The sequence below is a fragment of the Silene latifolia genome, chromosome Y (genome assembly GCF_048544455.1).
Source record: "Silene latifolia isolate original U9 population chromosome Y, ASM4854445v1, whole genome shotgun sequence".
In the NCBI taxonomy this organism is placed as follows: Eukaryota; Viridiplantae; Streptophyta; class Magnoliopsida; order Caryophyllales; family Caryophyllaceae; genus Silene; species Silene latifolia.
In genome coordinates this window covers 422,563,301-422,577,575 of record NC_133538.1, presented here as the reverse complement: position 1 = coordinate 422,577,575, position 14,275 = coordinate 422,563,301, and the positions used below count along the sequence as shown (strand labels likewise).

The 14,275-nt window shown below is 39.7% G+C and overlaps 1 protein-coding gene across 1 annotated transcript; it reads right to left on the bottom strand.

The window, feature by feature from the left end:
* Positions 1-225: 225 nt before the first annotated feature.
* On the bottom strand, positions 226-3,368 carry LOC141632460 (uncharacterized). Its single transcript, XM_074445008.1, has 4 exons — positions 2,929-3,368; positions 2,184-2,841; positions 1,953-2,045; positions 226-1,233 (listed from the first exon to the last, which is right to left on the bottom strand). Exons 1-4 carry the CDS (start codon positions 3,366-3,368, stop codon positions 226-228), a joined length of 2,199 nt encoding a protein of 732 aa, XP_074301109.1.
* Between the last annotated feature and the right edge of the window lie 10,907 nt (positions 3,369-14,275).

The following is a 14,275-nucleotide window of genomic DNA, read 5'->3' as shown; positions in this document are numbered from 1 at the left end:
AACGCCCTTATATCCTAAGGAAGGCCTAGTTAAGGCTCCTTTGAATATGGGGGTGTTACACATACCGTATTATTGACATAACTGTACAAAGAATAGTCAGAGTAGGATTGGACAAACCCATATTTGCGGAGCGCAGTACCGAGCTTGGCGAACCAGCACCGAGGTGCCTGGCGAAGTCCATATAAGGATTTCCGCAACCTACATACCTTTCCGTCATGTCCTTTGCTAAAACCGGGTGGCAAGCGCATATAACTCCCATTTGCGAACAGCAGCAACAGCAAGTAAAGTGCGTACCGTAACCATTTTCACTACCGGGGCAAAAGTTTCACCGTAATCAATCCCTTCAACCTGATGGTTCCCAAAAATAACAAGGCGTGCCTTGTAACGTTCAATGTCACCATTCGACTTATATTTAATTTTATATACCCATCTACACCCGAGTGCCTTTTTGTTGGCGGGCAACTCGGTCAATTCCCATGTGTTGTTGTTTTCAAGAGCGTGAATCTCGTCTTGCATAGCTTTGCACCACTTGGGATCATTCATGGCAATACGTAAGGTAGGAGGCTCAATGCCCTCCATAATGGCTGCAATAAAGTGACGATGGGTACGAGAAAATTTATTATAAGTGAGGTAATTAGCAAGAGCATAAGGCGTACCTGAGGAAGAGGAAGGAGACGATGGTGAGCTATCCGGCGAGGACGGTGGTGTGGTGGGATCCGCATCTGAGCCAACCAAAAAACCACGAATACGGCTGGAAGGAATTTTAACCCGATGTCCGCGGCCAAGGGTCCTATTATCTGACGCACCCACTTCACTAGAACCAACACTACTGTTATTTGTAGCGGTGTCTACCAAAACATCATCAGCAGCCCCCTCATTAAAACCAGGAACACCAGTATCATGAAACATTTCGCCACCATCATCTTCATGGCTGAGATTATTAGCTGTACCCTCCCCGGCAGGAACTGTGTCACTAAAAATTGGGTCCGGAGAAGAGTGAACAGGTGGCGAGTCAGGGAACGGGATATCCATAGCAACAAACTCCGGATTTTCATTCGAAATAGAGGTGCTATTAGCGCTATAAGGGAAAGAATTTTCATAGAAATAAACATCTCGAGAGACAAAGATTTTACCGGTCTCCATATCAAACACTTTCCAACCCTTTTTATTATACGGATACCCAACAAAGACACACTTACGACTTCGCGGAGCAAATTTATCCCCTTTGGTATTCTGATTGTGAACAAAACACAAACACCCAAATACTCGCATATTATCGTAAGACGAGGGCGAATTAAAGAGGAGGTCATAAGGTGTCTTATGTTGGAGAAGAAGAGACGGTGTGCGATTAATAACATAAGCAGCGGTTAAGACACATTCGCCCCAAAAAACACGGGAAGGTGAGCCTGAAATAAAAGTGCGCGGGCAACATTCAATATGTGTCTATGTTTGCGCTCTACTCGCCCATTTTGTTGAGGCGTACCCACACATGATGTCTGAAAAATAATGCCGTGTTTAGTAAAATAATCTGCCATGAAATTAAACTCATTGCCATTGTCGGACCGAACAATTTTAACCGTTTTCAGGAACTGGGTATTAACCATAGCCATAAAATTCATAAACATGGTGGTGACCTCTGTTTTGTCGAAAAGAAGATAGACCCACACAACCCGCGAATAATCATCGACAATGGTTAAAAAATATTTAGCGCCACAAGAAGAGGGAGTACGATAAGGACCCCATAAATCACAATGTATTAAAGAAAAAATATCCGTCGATTTATTTGTACTCAAAGGAAAACTATGTCGACTTTATTTGGCCTGATGGCAAACATCACACGGTGAATGAATAATATTACGAAACTTGCTAACTTGGGGTAGTAAATGCACTACTTTATTTGAAGGATGTCCTAAATGCTTGTGCCAAAGAGCAAACGAGTCGGCAGCGCTCACCACATGAATCGCAGCTCGGCGTCCCACCACACGAAAAAGATAAAGACCGTCCTTAAGCTCACCGGCTCCAATCCTCGTCCTCAATGAAGGGTCCTGAATATGACAAGCGTGGTTAGTAAAATTAAACACACAACCGGTATCCGCAACAAATTGAGACACAGAGAATAAATTGCAGGTGAGGCTTGGTACATATAACACCCTAGTGAGTATTAAAGAAGTCGATAACCAAACCGTCCCAGCTATAGAGGCTGAAACAGTTTGTCCGTTAGGAAGAGTAATGGGACATGCCGGTATGGGGTGAGAGTCAGTGAGCCACGTTAGATCACCTGTGACATGTCGCGAAGCACCTGTGTCAATAATCCAATCGGAACACATACCAGAAAGACGATCATCGGCGGAGGAAGACGGCCCTGAAATTGCAGCATTAACGCGAGCCAAAGTGGAAGCAGCAGCGCCAGTAGAAGAGCAAGACCGAGACCGTACGTCCTCAAGCGTGCGAGGACGGTCACCCCACCACTCCGGGAACTTTAGTGACTTAATAAAGCACGAACTTACCTCGTGACCAGGACAAGAGCAGTGGGAACAAGTGAGTTTCTTGCGTTCCTGGCGCTCAAGGTCACGAAGAGCACGCCAATCCGGAGCTGAGGCGGCAGATTTAGGGGTATGGTGAATCGCAAAGGCGGCAACGTCTGCCGGTTCAGTAGGCGAACTAGAGCCCCCTTGTAAACGTTCTTCTTGAAGAGTTAATTGGAAGGCGCGATTAAGGGTGGGCAGAGGATCCAGAGACAGTAATTGAGAGCACAAATTCCCGTAAATGGAATGATCCAACCCCATAAGGAATTTGTGAAGACGCTCAGAATCTTGTCGAGCAAGGGCGTTCTTCGTGATTCTGCAAGTACAACCAGCACAGGAACAAGCAAAGGGTGGTTCATGATTGGCAATAGCATCCTAAAGAACCTTTAAATTGCCAAAATACGAAGTTACAGACATACCTTTCGCCTGCCTACAGTCATGGAGATCGGATTTAAGACCATGAATCTTGGAACCATCCACCGTGGAGAATCTTTCAGCCAAATCGTCCCATAAGAGACGGGCATCTTCAAAGTAAGAAATACTACTTTTAACAGAGGGATCGATAGTGCGCATTATCCATTGGACCAGGGTACAATGAATAACCTCCCATTGCCCGAGAAGCACCGAATTAGTCGGTTTGTCAACAGAGCCGTCACAAAAGCCAAACTTGCGACGGGATTTGAGTGACATCTTCATGGACCGACTCCACTCTTCATAATTATCTGGACCAAGTTTAATGTCCGTGAGGGTTAGATTTGGGATATCATGATTGCCAAGGTAGAAAGGAGACATGGCATCAATGGTGGTAGTGGAGCCGGAAGAGTCGCCGTCTGATTTGGTCATGATGACGCAAATAGGGGACGACTTAGGGAAGAAAGAGGCGGAAGCGTGTTTTAGGTTTGGGATCGAAAAAAGTAACCTGATACCATGTTAATAGAATGTTTATTTGGTAAATGTGAATTGTGTATATTGTATTCATTTGGCTTTCTTAAATACATAATACATAAGACTAGGGAAATTAACCCTAACACAAATGGGCCTAAATTAGCCATAAGAAGACGGCCTAATACGGCCTAATATATTTCATATCATTATTTTAACATTTTGCATATTTTTATTTTTTATGAAATATGCAAATTAACTCCATATTTTATATATAAAGCGTTTTTTTTATCTAGACGGTGAAACAAATTCAAAACATAAATGCCCACAAATCTATTTTAAGACTACATGGAGATGGAAGTATAACGTTGGAGATGGAAGTATACCGTTGCATGTGAGGGTTTTGATGTTTTTGTTTCCATTTGATTTATTCATATTATTGTTTTAATAGGTTAAGATGATAATATAATAAATTTGTAGATGTTTTGATTTAATAAGAATTAAATTAAGATGTAAATGGAAATCGTCTTATTTGATGATGTTAAATTTGTTTTTGCTATATAGTTTTTGGCATATATGGTTTTAAATTGTTGTTTAGAATCATGTTTCATTAATTTATATGTTCATGATTATGCCAATCTTGTTCTAGTAGCAACATTAAACAAATTTGTTCATTTCAAAAGATTTGTTTGTTTTTTTTTTTGGGCATGAATGCCGGAAGCAAGAAAAAAATTCTATTTTTTTTGGTTATTAGGGCATTATGCCGAGTGCAAAAGAAAAAAAAAATTGTTTTTTTTTTATTTTTGTGATATGCCGAATGTATTGTAAAGGATAAAAACCCGTTTTTTTTTGGCACAATGCCGTGAGCAACATAAAAAAAGGGAACTGTTTTTTTTTCTAGTTGCCGAGATGAAAAAAATAAAAAAAAATTATGTTTTTTTGTTTTTTTTAAAAAAAATGCCGAGAGCTATAAAATTTTTTGTTAGTTTTTGGCCAATATTGATTATACATTAAATTTATAATGTATGATTGTTAGTTGTGAAAAAGTTCACAAATTAAAGATACCTAATTATTTTAAAAAGGTTTAAAATAATGTTAGATTAATTCATATTACAAGATTAATATGTACTGAGATTAAAATTATTGTGAGCAATTATGGAATTATCACATAATTTGATCATTTAAATAGGTGGTTTGGATAAATTACTCTACATAATTAAGGAATTATGTCTTGAATGTTTAATTTATTAGTTGATGCATTTTTATATAGTTGAATGTTTTGTTGAATGGTTTAATTTACGTATTTTTGCAATCGGTTGTAATTTGTAATACCTAGTGTGGCCTTAGTTAATTATGTTTTCGTAATGAAGGAAACATAATTTTAATGTAATTTGAGATCTCGAATCTCCTTTAATTTTCTTTAGTTTTATGGTTTTGAAATTAGAATGTAAATAGGTTTATTTTGTAACTTATTTATGTAATTTTCAAAGAAGACTAAAGATGGAGATTGGATTGCTCACTCCCGCTACATGGACAAAGATGGAACATCAAGACAAGCTTCTCGGGTCCTAGGAAGGATTCCAAAGTTGTATTTATGTTCATTTTGGTAGATAGGCCACACTAGGACTTTATTTTTGTTTTACGTTTTAACATTCTTATTGCTTTTCATTCACATGATAGTTAGTGCATCATATTCCGCCTAAACCAAACCACCTACTAAAATGCATGAAAATTGAATCATATAGATTGAATGTTAGTTTTCATAGACATACAGATGTCACACATTTTAAGCCATCATCTTAGTTTATTCATTCTCGCATGCTAGATATTAGTTCACTTAAAATGAATTAAAATAAAGCTGATGAGATCTTCCTCTAAAACTGAAATTGAGACTAGTCTTTATAAGGGCAAACAACTATGAATCCCTTCTTCGTCGGTAGGCATATAGGACCTTACTCTCTATATGACCCCTTCTACGTTGGGTAAGTAGTTTGTGTTGACTTAGTTTACCTCAACATTATAATCCGAAGAGTTTCTCGTGATTATGATGGACTATAGATAGAATTTACAGAAATTTATCGACCAAGAATTCTAAAAGTAGAATTAGCCAAAAGGTTGGCTTATAAATTTACAGATAATTGAGTCTTGGGATCATTTATATAATTCTTGAGGGAGGTCAATTGTATAAATGCTTGAGTCTTCGTGTTATAACAGTAATGCATTAGACTTAAATCATAACGATGAGTATGCTTATTATATTTATTTTTCTTTTCGCAGTGTAGAATACGTTTTATTTTGATAATACTGTTACAACAAATGGCTGGAAATAATGAAATCCCAATGTCAAGTGCCACACTTGGACGCGAGTCCTGGCCGAAATCTTTCATAGACCACATGAATCAGTTCACACGTCTGAAAAATGATGGGTCCAACATTGCGGACTGGGAGGCACCATTGCGGAATGCTGCCATTGCTGACGGTAAGCTCAAGTACTTAACTGAGCCAATACCGGTAAACCCAGGCCCCAATGCAGGAGTTAACAAGTCACTTGCTTATAGTGACTTCGTCATGGAAGCGGGTGCGATAAAGAACGTACTCATCTTTGCAATGGAAACCAATTTGCAAAGACGCTTCATTGCCCAAGGTGCAAACAAGATTTTAACCACGCTCACTAATGAGTTCTCAAAAGTACCGAGAATCGTTACTTATGAGCATACCTGTCGCTTCTTTGATGCGAAACTCCAGAAGAGCCAACCGGTTAGCCCACACATTCTTAACATAATTGAGAATGTCGAGAAATTGGAGGCACTTGATTGCAAAATCAGTGAGAGCATAGTCATTGACCGTATGCTTCATTCACTTCATGATGGTTTTGCCCTTTTCAGGGCAAATTACTACATGAATGACATGAATAAAAGTCCTCATGAGCTACACTCACTTCTCATACAGAACGAGAAGGATATGAAATTGAGTGGGAGCATGAAGCAAGATGTTCTCATGATTTCCAACAAGAATAAGGGTAAGGGCAAAGCTCCCGGCGACCTATCTATAGGTAAGCCAAAGTTTAAGAAGCCAGGAAACGGTAAGAGTGGGTCTGGTGAGACTATTGGCTCACAAGGCAAGGCAAAGAGAAAGGGCGGTGACATTGAGTGTGCCACCATTGTCACAAGACTGGACATTAGAGGAGGAACTGTCTCGTGTACCGTGAGGACATAAAAGCAGGCCGCGTCACTCCTGTTGGTATGTCATCTTATATTCATATGATTGAGATTAAACATGCAAGTTTCGGAACTTGGGTACTTGATACTGGTTGTGGTTCTCATCTGTGTAATCATTTGCAGGGCCTAAAAAACACCACACCTCTCGGAAAGGGTGATGTGGACCTGCGAGTAGGGAATGGAGCTAGAGTTGCTGCAGTCTCAAAGGGAACATACGTAATCCAACTCCCTAAGAACATTATTTCTGTTTCCGTACTTGATAAAGACGGTTTTTCATTTTCAATAAAGGATAATAGCTGTATTTTCTTTTTCAATGAAATGATTTATGGCAAAGCAGTTTCCATGAATGGAATTTATATCTTAGATCAAATCACAGATATATTACACGTGAATAATAAGAAATTAAAGGTTGGTGACAAAGATCAAACTTATTTATGGCATTGTCGAATGGGACACATAAATGAAAAACGTGTAAAGAAACTTGTCAAGAATGGGACTATTCCCGAATTCGATTTTTCTACATTTGGCACGTGTGAATCATGTCTTATCGGCAAAATGACTCGAATTTCCTTCAAAGGTGTTGTAATGCGCGCTAGTGACCTATTAGAACTCATACATACTGATGTATGTGGACCTATGTCAATTACCCCTAGAGATGGCTATAGATATTTTATCACTTTCACGAATGATTTGAGTAGATACGGATATGTCAACTTAATGAAGCATAAAAGCGAGTCCTTTGAGAAATTCAAGGAATACCAGAATAAGGTTGAGAACCAACTGGGAAGAAAGGTTAAAGCACTCCGTTCAGATCGGGGTGGCGAATATCTTTCTAATAAGTTTGATCAACACCTTAAAGACTGTGGAATCGTTTTACAGTTAACTCCACCTGGAACACCTCAATTAATTGGTGCGTCCGAACGGAAAAATTGAACACTACTTGATATGGTTCGATCCATGATGAGTCACACGGTAGTACCTGATTCATTATGGGGTTTTGCTCTTTTGTTAGCTGCTTTTATACTTAACCGAAGTCCGACTAAAGCTGTCGACAAGACTCCATATGAAATGTGGAGGGGAACGGTCCCCAACTTGTCCTTTATTCGGGTTTGGGGCTGTGAGGCTTATGTCAAGTGGAGACACGAGGATAAGCTCGGCCCATGATCGGTCAAGACATACTTTATTGGTTATCCAAAAGGAACGTTTGGTCATTACTTCTATTCGCCTACCGAACATCGAGTTTTTGTTGCGGCTAGTGCGACATTCTTAGAGAAAGAATTTCTCGAGAACAAGTCAAGTAATAGAACCTTCGAGCTGTCAGAGATTCCAGAACCAACAACCGAGGAACAGATGGAGGAAGTTGTTCCTTCAACTGATGATACGGTTAATATTCCTCAGGAACCTCAGAGGTCGGGTAGAGTCTCTAATCCTCCAGACATATACATTGGTATGGTCGAGGAGAATGACGTTTTGCTCCTAGAGAGTAATGAACCCGCTACTTATAAAGGTGCCATGACATGTTCCGACTCCAAGCTATGGCTTGAAGCCATGCAATCCGAGATGGACTCCATGTATGAGAATGACGTATGGGATCTTGTTGATTTACCTAACATGGTAAAACCTCTACAGTGCAAATGGCTTTACAAAATAAAGCATTCTGTAGACGCGCAACCAGATACCTATAAGGCACGACTAGTGGCAAAAGGTTTCACTCAAGTGCACGGATTGCATTATGATGAAATTTTTGCACCCATAGTTATGCTGCGTTCCATTCGGATAATCTTAGCGATTGACGCTTTTCATGACTATGAAATTTGGCAAATGGATGTGAAAACCGCCTTCTTAAACGGTTATTTGGAGGAAGAGTTGTACATGGTGCAACCCGATGGTTTCATAGATCCTGAAAATCCTAAGAAAGTGTGCAAGCTTAAGCGTTCCATTTATGGACTTAAGCAAGCTTCTCGGAGTTGGAATCATCGTTTCGACCAGGTGATAAAAGAGTATGGTTTCACTCGATCGGTCGAGGAACCATGCTTATATATCAAGTCGAGTGGGAGCAAGATTGTTTTCTTGATATTGTATGTCGATGACATACTCTTGATTGGGAATGACATTCCTCTCTTATCTTCGGTTAAAAGATGGTTGAAGAACCATTTCCAGATGAAAGATCTGGGTAAGGCGCAACGGATACTGGGAATCCGTATCTACCGAGATAGATCACGACGGATGTTATCACTGAGTCAGGAGTCTTATTTGGATAAGATTCTTGAAAGGTTCAGCATGACCAACTCCAAGAAGGGGAACCTTCCAATGACTTCTGGGATGCATTTGAGCATGTCTCAGTCACCTACGACGCCTAAAGGGATTGAGCGCATGAGTCGTGTTCCTTATGCATCAGCCATAGGATCAATCCTGTATGCCATGATATGCACACGTCCAGACGTGGCATATGCATTGAGTATGACGAGTCGGTACCAAAAGAATCCAGGTGAAACACACTGGATAGCTGTTAAAAACATCCTTAAGTACCTACGGTGGACTAAGAATAGGGTATTGGCTTATGGAGGAGATATTAAGCTATGCGCAATCCGTTACGCAGATGCTAGCTTCCAAACGGATCGAGATGATTCAAAATCTCAGTCCGGGTTCGTCTTCACTCTTAATTGTGCTGCGGTCAGCTGGAAGAGTTCGAAACAGGATGTTGTAGTAGATTCTACTACTGAATCCGAGTACTATTCCGCTTCGGAAGCAGCAAAGGAAGCTATATGGATGCGTCAATTCTTACAAGGACTTACGATAGTTCCTAGTTCGAATGACCCGATCACCATCTATTGTGACAATAGAGGTGCCATCTTCCAGGCTAAGGAGCCTAAGTCTAGCAATAAGTCTAGACATGTACATCGAAAAGCTCACCTGATTCGTGATTACGTGGAGCAAGAGGAGATAGTGATTGACAAGATAGCTTCGGATGATAACATCGCGGATCCTCTCACTAAACCGTTAAATTATGATAAGCATGAAGGGCACGTTATTTCCATGGGAATTAAATGTGTTCCTTAGTTGTAGTAGTTGATTATGGATTCGATACATTATCCTTTTCATATACTATTTATAACTACATCGTTTTATTATAATATTTTGTTTTTCATGTGGATTGTACCGACAACATTGAACGCCACAAAGTGAACTGAATTACATTATATTTGTTTTGGTCCGTAATCGCCTACATGAGCTTATAACTCTGGCTATTATATTGTGCAGTCGATTGATGATGGGTTCAACGAGCCATAAGTAAAACGGTTGGCTGATCGATCACAGATACGAGTTATAACGATACCTCATAGGACAATTTTTGTGACAACGTAATGGAATCCTAAATGTTTAAAAACATTTGGTGCCAGGTCGTGGATTGGACGTCCATTGTGTTCCTAGAGTCGATTCTTTTGACTATCGACTGTCTCTTGAGATTAATGCAGTTTTTGGGTGACTTTGGTTTCTTTCTCATGGTCTGCCGTAATAGGATGCTAAGCAGATTTTTTCTGGGTCATTTCATACTGTGCTTATATCTGCAGGATTCGAGTTGAAGAAAATATCCAACCTTTATCAGGTTTAGTTATTTCTCAGGGCCACTCGAGGAGTTGTAACTAAAATGCATGGCCATGCTCGAATGATGATTCATTTATCAGTTAAGTTACTCTCTAGTCGGGGAAACCACTCTTGATATTGATCACTTGTAAAATACGACCTTTGTGAATACGGATTTTGCAAATTGTTTTACAATGAGTGGGAGAAATTTTAGTATATGAGAATCGGTTATCTCACATACACTTGTGAGGACAAGTGGGAGATTGTTGGAGCTTGTGTCCTCCACAGTTAGTTTGATAACATTTATAAATCTCTTATAGGTTCACAAGGGTATACTTTGTATTTTATCAGTTGATTAACAATTACCTAATAACGGTTGGCTTGCTGGAAAGTTTGACGTTAATATCATACTGATGGCGGTGATCAACTGGTCCCTAAAAGTCACACCTAAAGGATGTGTTTGAGAGATGTGATTATGGAAATGTAATCACATTGATGCCTTATATGACTAAAAGGTTAGTCCATGAATTTGACTAAACAGTTAGTCAATGTGATGATGAGACGATTATTTAATCTAATTAAATAATATTAGCTAAGACGAATTAACTGTCAATTCGTAAATTAAATATAATATGTTATATTTAATTAATGTATATAATGTTAGCTTAAACGAATTAAGATGTTAATTCGTAATTAAACATAATCGGTTATATTTAATTTACAAAATTATAAATATGCGATATTTATAGTTAATGTATATATTATACGATATTGTCAGTATAAATTATTACAGACCGATATTAATAAATCGACTACAAGCTGTTGTGTGTAGACGTATTAATACAATATAAAATAAATGACAATTTATAAATAATACACTTTATATACATTTTGAAAACTACCAAAATCAGAAGATTTAATCTCCTTATTTTTGGTAGGTGGAAAAACCGAAAAGAGTAAAAAGAGGAGAAAAAGATCTCCCCTCATTCACTCATTCCCAGGGTTACAAGAGGCCAAAGGGAGATCATTTTCTCTCATTCCTTTTGACCTAATATTCTCTCATCAAAAATCACAAAAAAAACCCTAAATTAATTAGTGAATTTGGGGATCTCATTCTAGCAATTTGAAGGGCATTTCTCGGAGCATCTTGGGTGCAACGATTAGGTGAATATCAATTTGATATTGTTCTTAGGCCATATTTGCTAGGACAAAAGGTTGATTCTTAATCTCTCTATATTGTTTATGATATTTCATTTATGAATCGAATTCATAATCATAATTTCTGTATAATCCTAATAATTATAAAGGAAGTATACCGATATTTCCTACACCGTCCGGTGCGTAAAAGGGACAGACGGAGTATTATTGGATGTCAGGGGCTATTTTGTGGGTTTATTCGTGGGATTACAATTGTGGTAATCATGGTTGGGTGATGATTGCATGATGATGATGTGATGGTTCATATGGGATTTTTTTCTTTGTACGTAAGTATGGAATTAAGAGGCCGCACCTTGCTTGCTTGCTTCCCATTTGTCGTAGCCGTTATGTATGTTCTTGTGTGGGTGAATATGGATCCCTTCTCTTGTTTGTCTTCCTTGTATTTATAGTGAATAAACCCTAGTGGGTTTATTAGGGTTTCCCACTTAATTGTCTTATTCCTCAAGATAGAGTTTGGTAACAACTTGGACTTTCCTTATTCAGAATATGGAAATAATTAGGATTTCCTTGTCTCACTCAGGATCTTATTAATATCTTAATCCAAGCCGAACTCTTCTTCACCTGCTGTCCTTCCGCGGATTATCCTACTTCCAGGCCTGCCTCCATGGCTCGGTCCATGGGCCCGACTCCCCATGTATGTCATGGGTCGATTACTCATTAATTACCCACTTATCTCGTGCCACGTAGCCCGGGCGACATACGGTAATTTTGGCGCTAACAATTGCCCCCAATTTCGCTTCTCAGCTTTGTTGAGGAGGGAAATTGATTTTTCAAGCTCTGCCTACTGTCGCTATTCTGCTACTTATAAACCGTTGCTATCCTTCTGGATTATGCTGATATTCTGCTGGAAGGAGGTGCAGCCAACCTACTGTGATAGACCGATGGAACAGACTACTGAAGCTCTGATAGAGAAGTCTGCTGGAATTCTGCTGGAGCAAGCTGCTGGCTACTTTCCGAATCCGACTCCTGCTAGATATACTTGAGATAATTCTGCATCCCTACTCTGCACCTGCACTCGGTACCCGGCCTCGCTTGATTCTCGCTCGAATCGTTTCTCTTCGTCCTTGTATACTGATTCTGGCTCTCCTTGGTTCTGCTGATCGGGAAGTAGATGTAAGCTGATTTTTTTACTGATGTAGACTCGTGGACTCCCGTTAGCAGACTTTTCAGCAAGCGCACTCCAGACAGATTTCTGCTGGAGGATGCTCAGAACAACTGGTGGACTTTAGGATCCTGATCGCTGATGTTGGGGGTCCTGATGGCTGGTGCGAAGAATCAGGCGGCTGTTTCTGGAGTCTGGCAGATGGCTTTGGAAACCAGACGGCTGATGCTGGGAGCCTGATGGCTGAATTTTGGGAAGCACTTCCCACCTGTCCTTACCATTCTGTTATCTGGTCACCAAGGGTGAATCTGGTGGTTGGAGCATTCGGCATAAGTTTGCTATGCACTTGTTATGTAGGTGATACCTGAAAAATGTTAGTAGCAATGCATGTGCATGCATGGACCCTCTAATGTATGATGTAGACTATATGATGATTAGATATGTTGTAGTCTATCTATGTCGTGAATGCAGTGTCAACCATGACTATATGCTATGTCTCTGTCATTTCGTTTGTCTTTGTCTAGAGTTTAGTTCCCACTTTTGATTTGCTGGGAGGCTGACCTGGTTCCAGGTGCACAACCTCTGCCCCTAGTGGTAGATGTTTGATAAAATATTTTAACCATGACGTAAAATATCTTATCACTAGGATTAGCTGACTAGAGCATACCTTCATTGATTGTTTCTGACTAACAAGGAATGTTGTGTTCCTTGTGGTTCCATACGTTTGAAATTTCGTGTGTGCACCTTTTGCGCTACGTCATAGCTATGGAATTACTGAGATTAACATTAAGGTATGGGTGGTCTTAGTATGCCGTACCCTGCGCGCTACCTCGGCGTATCCTCCCCATGTGGCTTGACTTAGTAAACGTCTCGCAGCCTCACATGGCAGGGGCTGGACCCTTAAAGTGTCCCTTGCCTGATAAGCAACCAACATTAGTGTTAAAGCCTTTCTTCCTAGAAGCGTAATGATAACCAAATAGTACAAATACCTGGTGCTATCTCATGGTGTTCCAGGGCAACATCTGGATCCAGGAAGCCACATCGCGTACCACTTGGGTTTTTAGAAAATATTTTGTTTTAAATAAAGAGGAATAAATAAAAAACACAAAAACAAATTTTGAAACTAAAAAAGGACTCGATAAAAAGATATTAGTAAAAAGGTTTTTACTTCATGGACTGTTGAAAGGTACTCTGTACAGTAAGGTTTTAGAATTTTGACAAACAAAGTACTGTCGGGGATTATAGAAGATTTGACCTTGCATGGCCATCAATCTACACCCTATTACCTGGCACGTTCAGCCTGTCATTGTCATTTCCGATTGTAAGCAAATTTTTCAGCCTTGTGATTTTTGCTATTTTCAAATACCCTTCATAGCACTAGGTCCTCTACTGCGAGAGTCCTAATTCTCACCTTGTTATCATATCCCCTTGTTTCTGATTGCTTGTACGATGTCATGCGTATGTGAGCACTTCTTAGTTCAGCTGTTGTGGCTCTTTCTTTTTGCTATCGTTTCAGGTTCTCAACATTGAGTTTGTTGTTTGACCAAGCTTGCTCGATGGATTATTGACTTTTAGCTGCCGCGTGGGGGACGTAGTCTCTGCCCTCTGCATGCCTTTCACGGCTTTTCTGTGGATGGCATGCAAAATAGTATGAGACCCATGCTTGCTTTTTACTTTATTGCTGAGACTAATGTCATTTCTTCTTGTCATTTGTTATTTCACGTTCTGGTGTCCAGGGAACCAGG

Coding starts and splice junctions, on each gene's coding strand:
- LOC141632460 (XM_074445008.1), bottom strand. CDS start 3,368: ATGACCAAATCAGACGGCGACTCTTCCGGCTCCACTACCACCATTGAT. Junction 2,842..2,928: donor AAAGGTATGTCTGTAACTTC/GTATTTTGGCAA, acceptor TTGTACTTGCAG/AATCACGAAGAACGCCCTTG. Junction 2,046..2,183: donor CAGCCTCTATAGCTGGGACG/GTTTGGTTATCG, acceptor TGTCATATTCAG/GACCCTTCATTGAGGACGAG.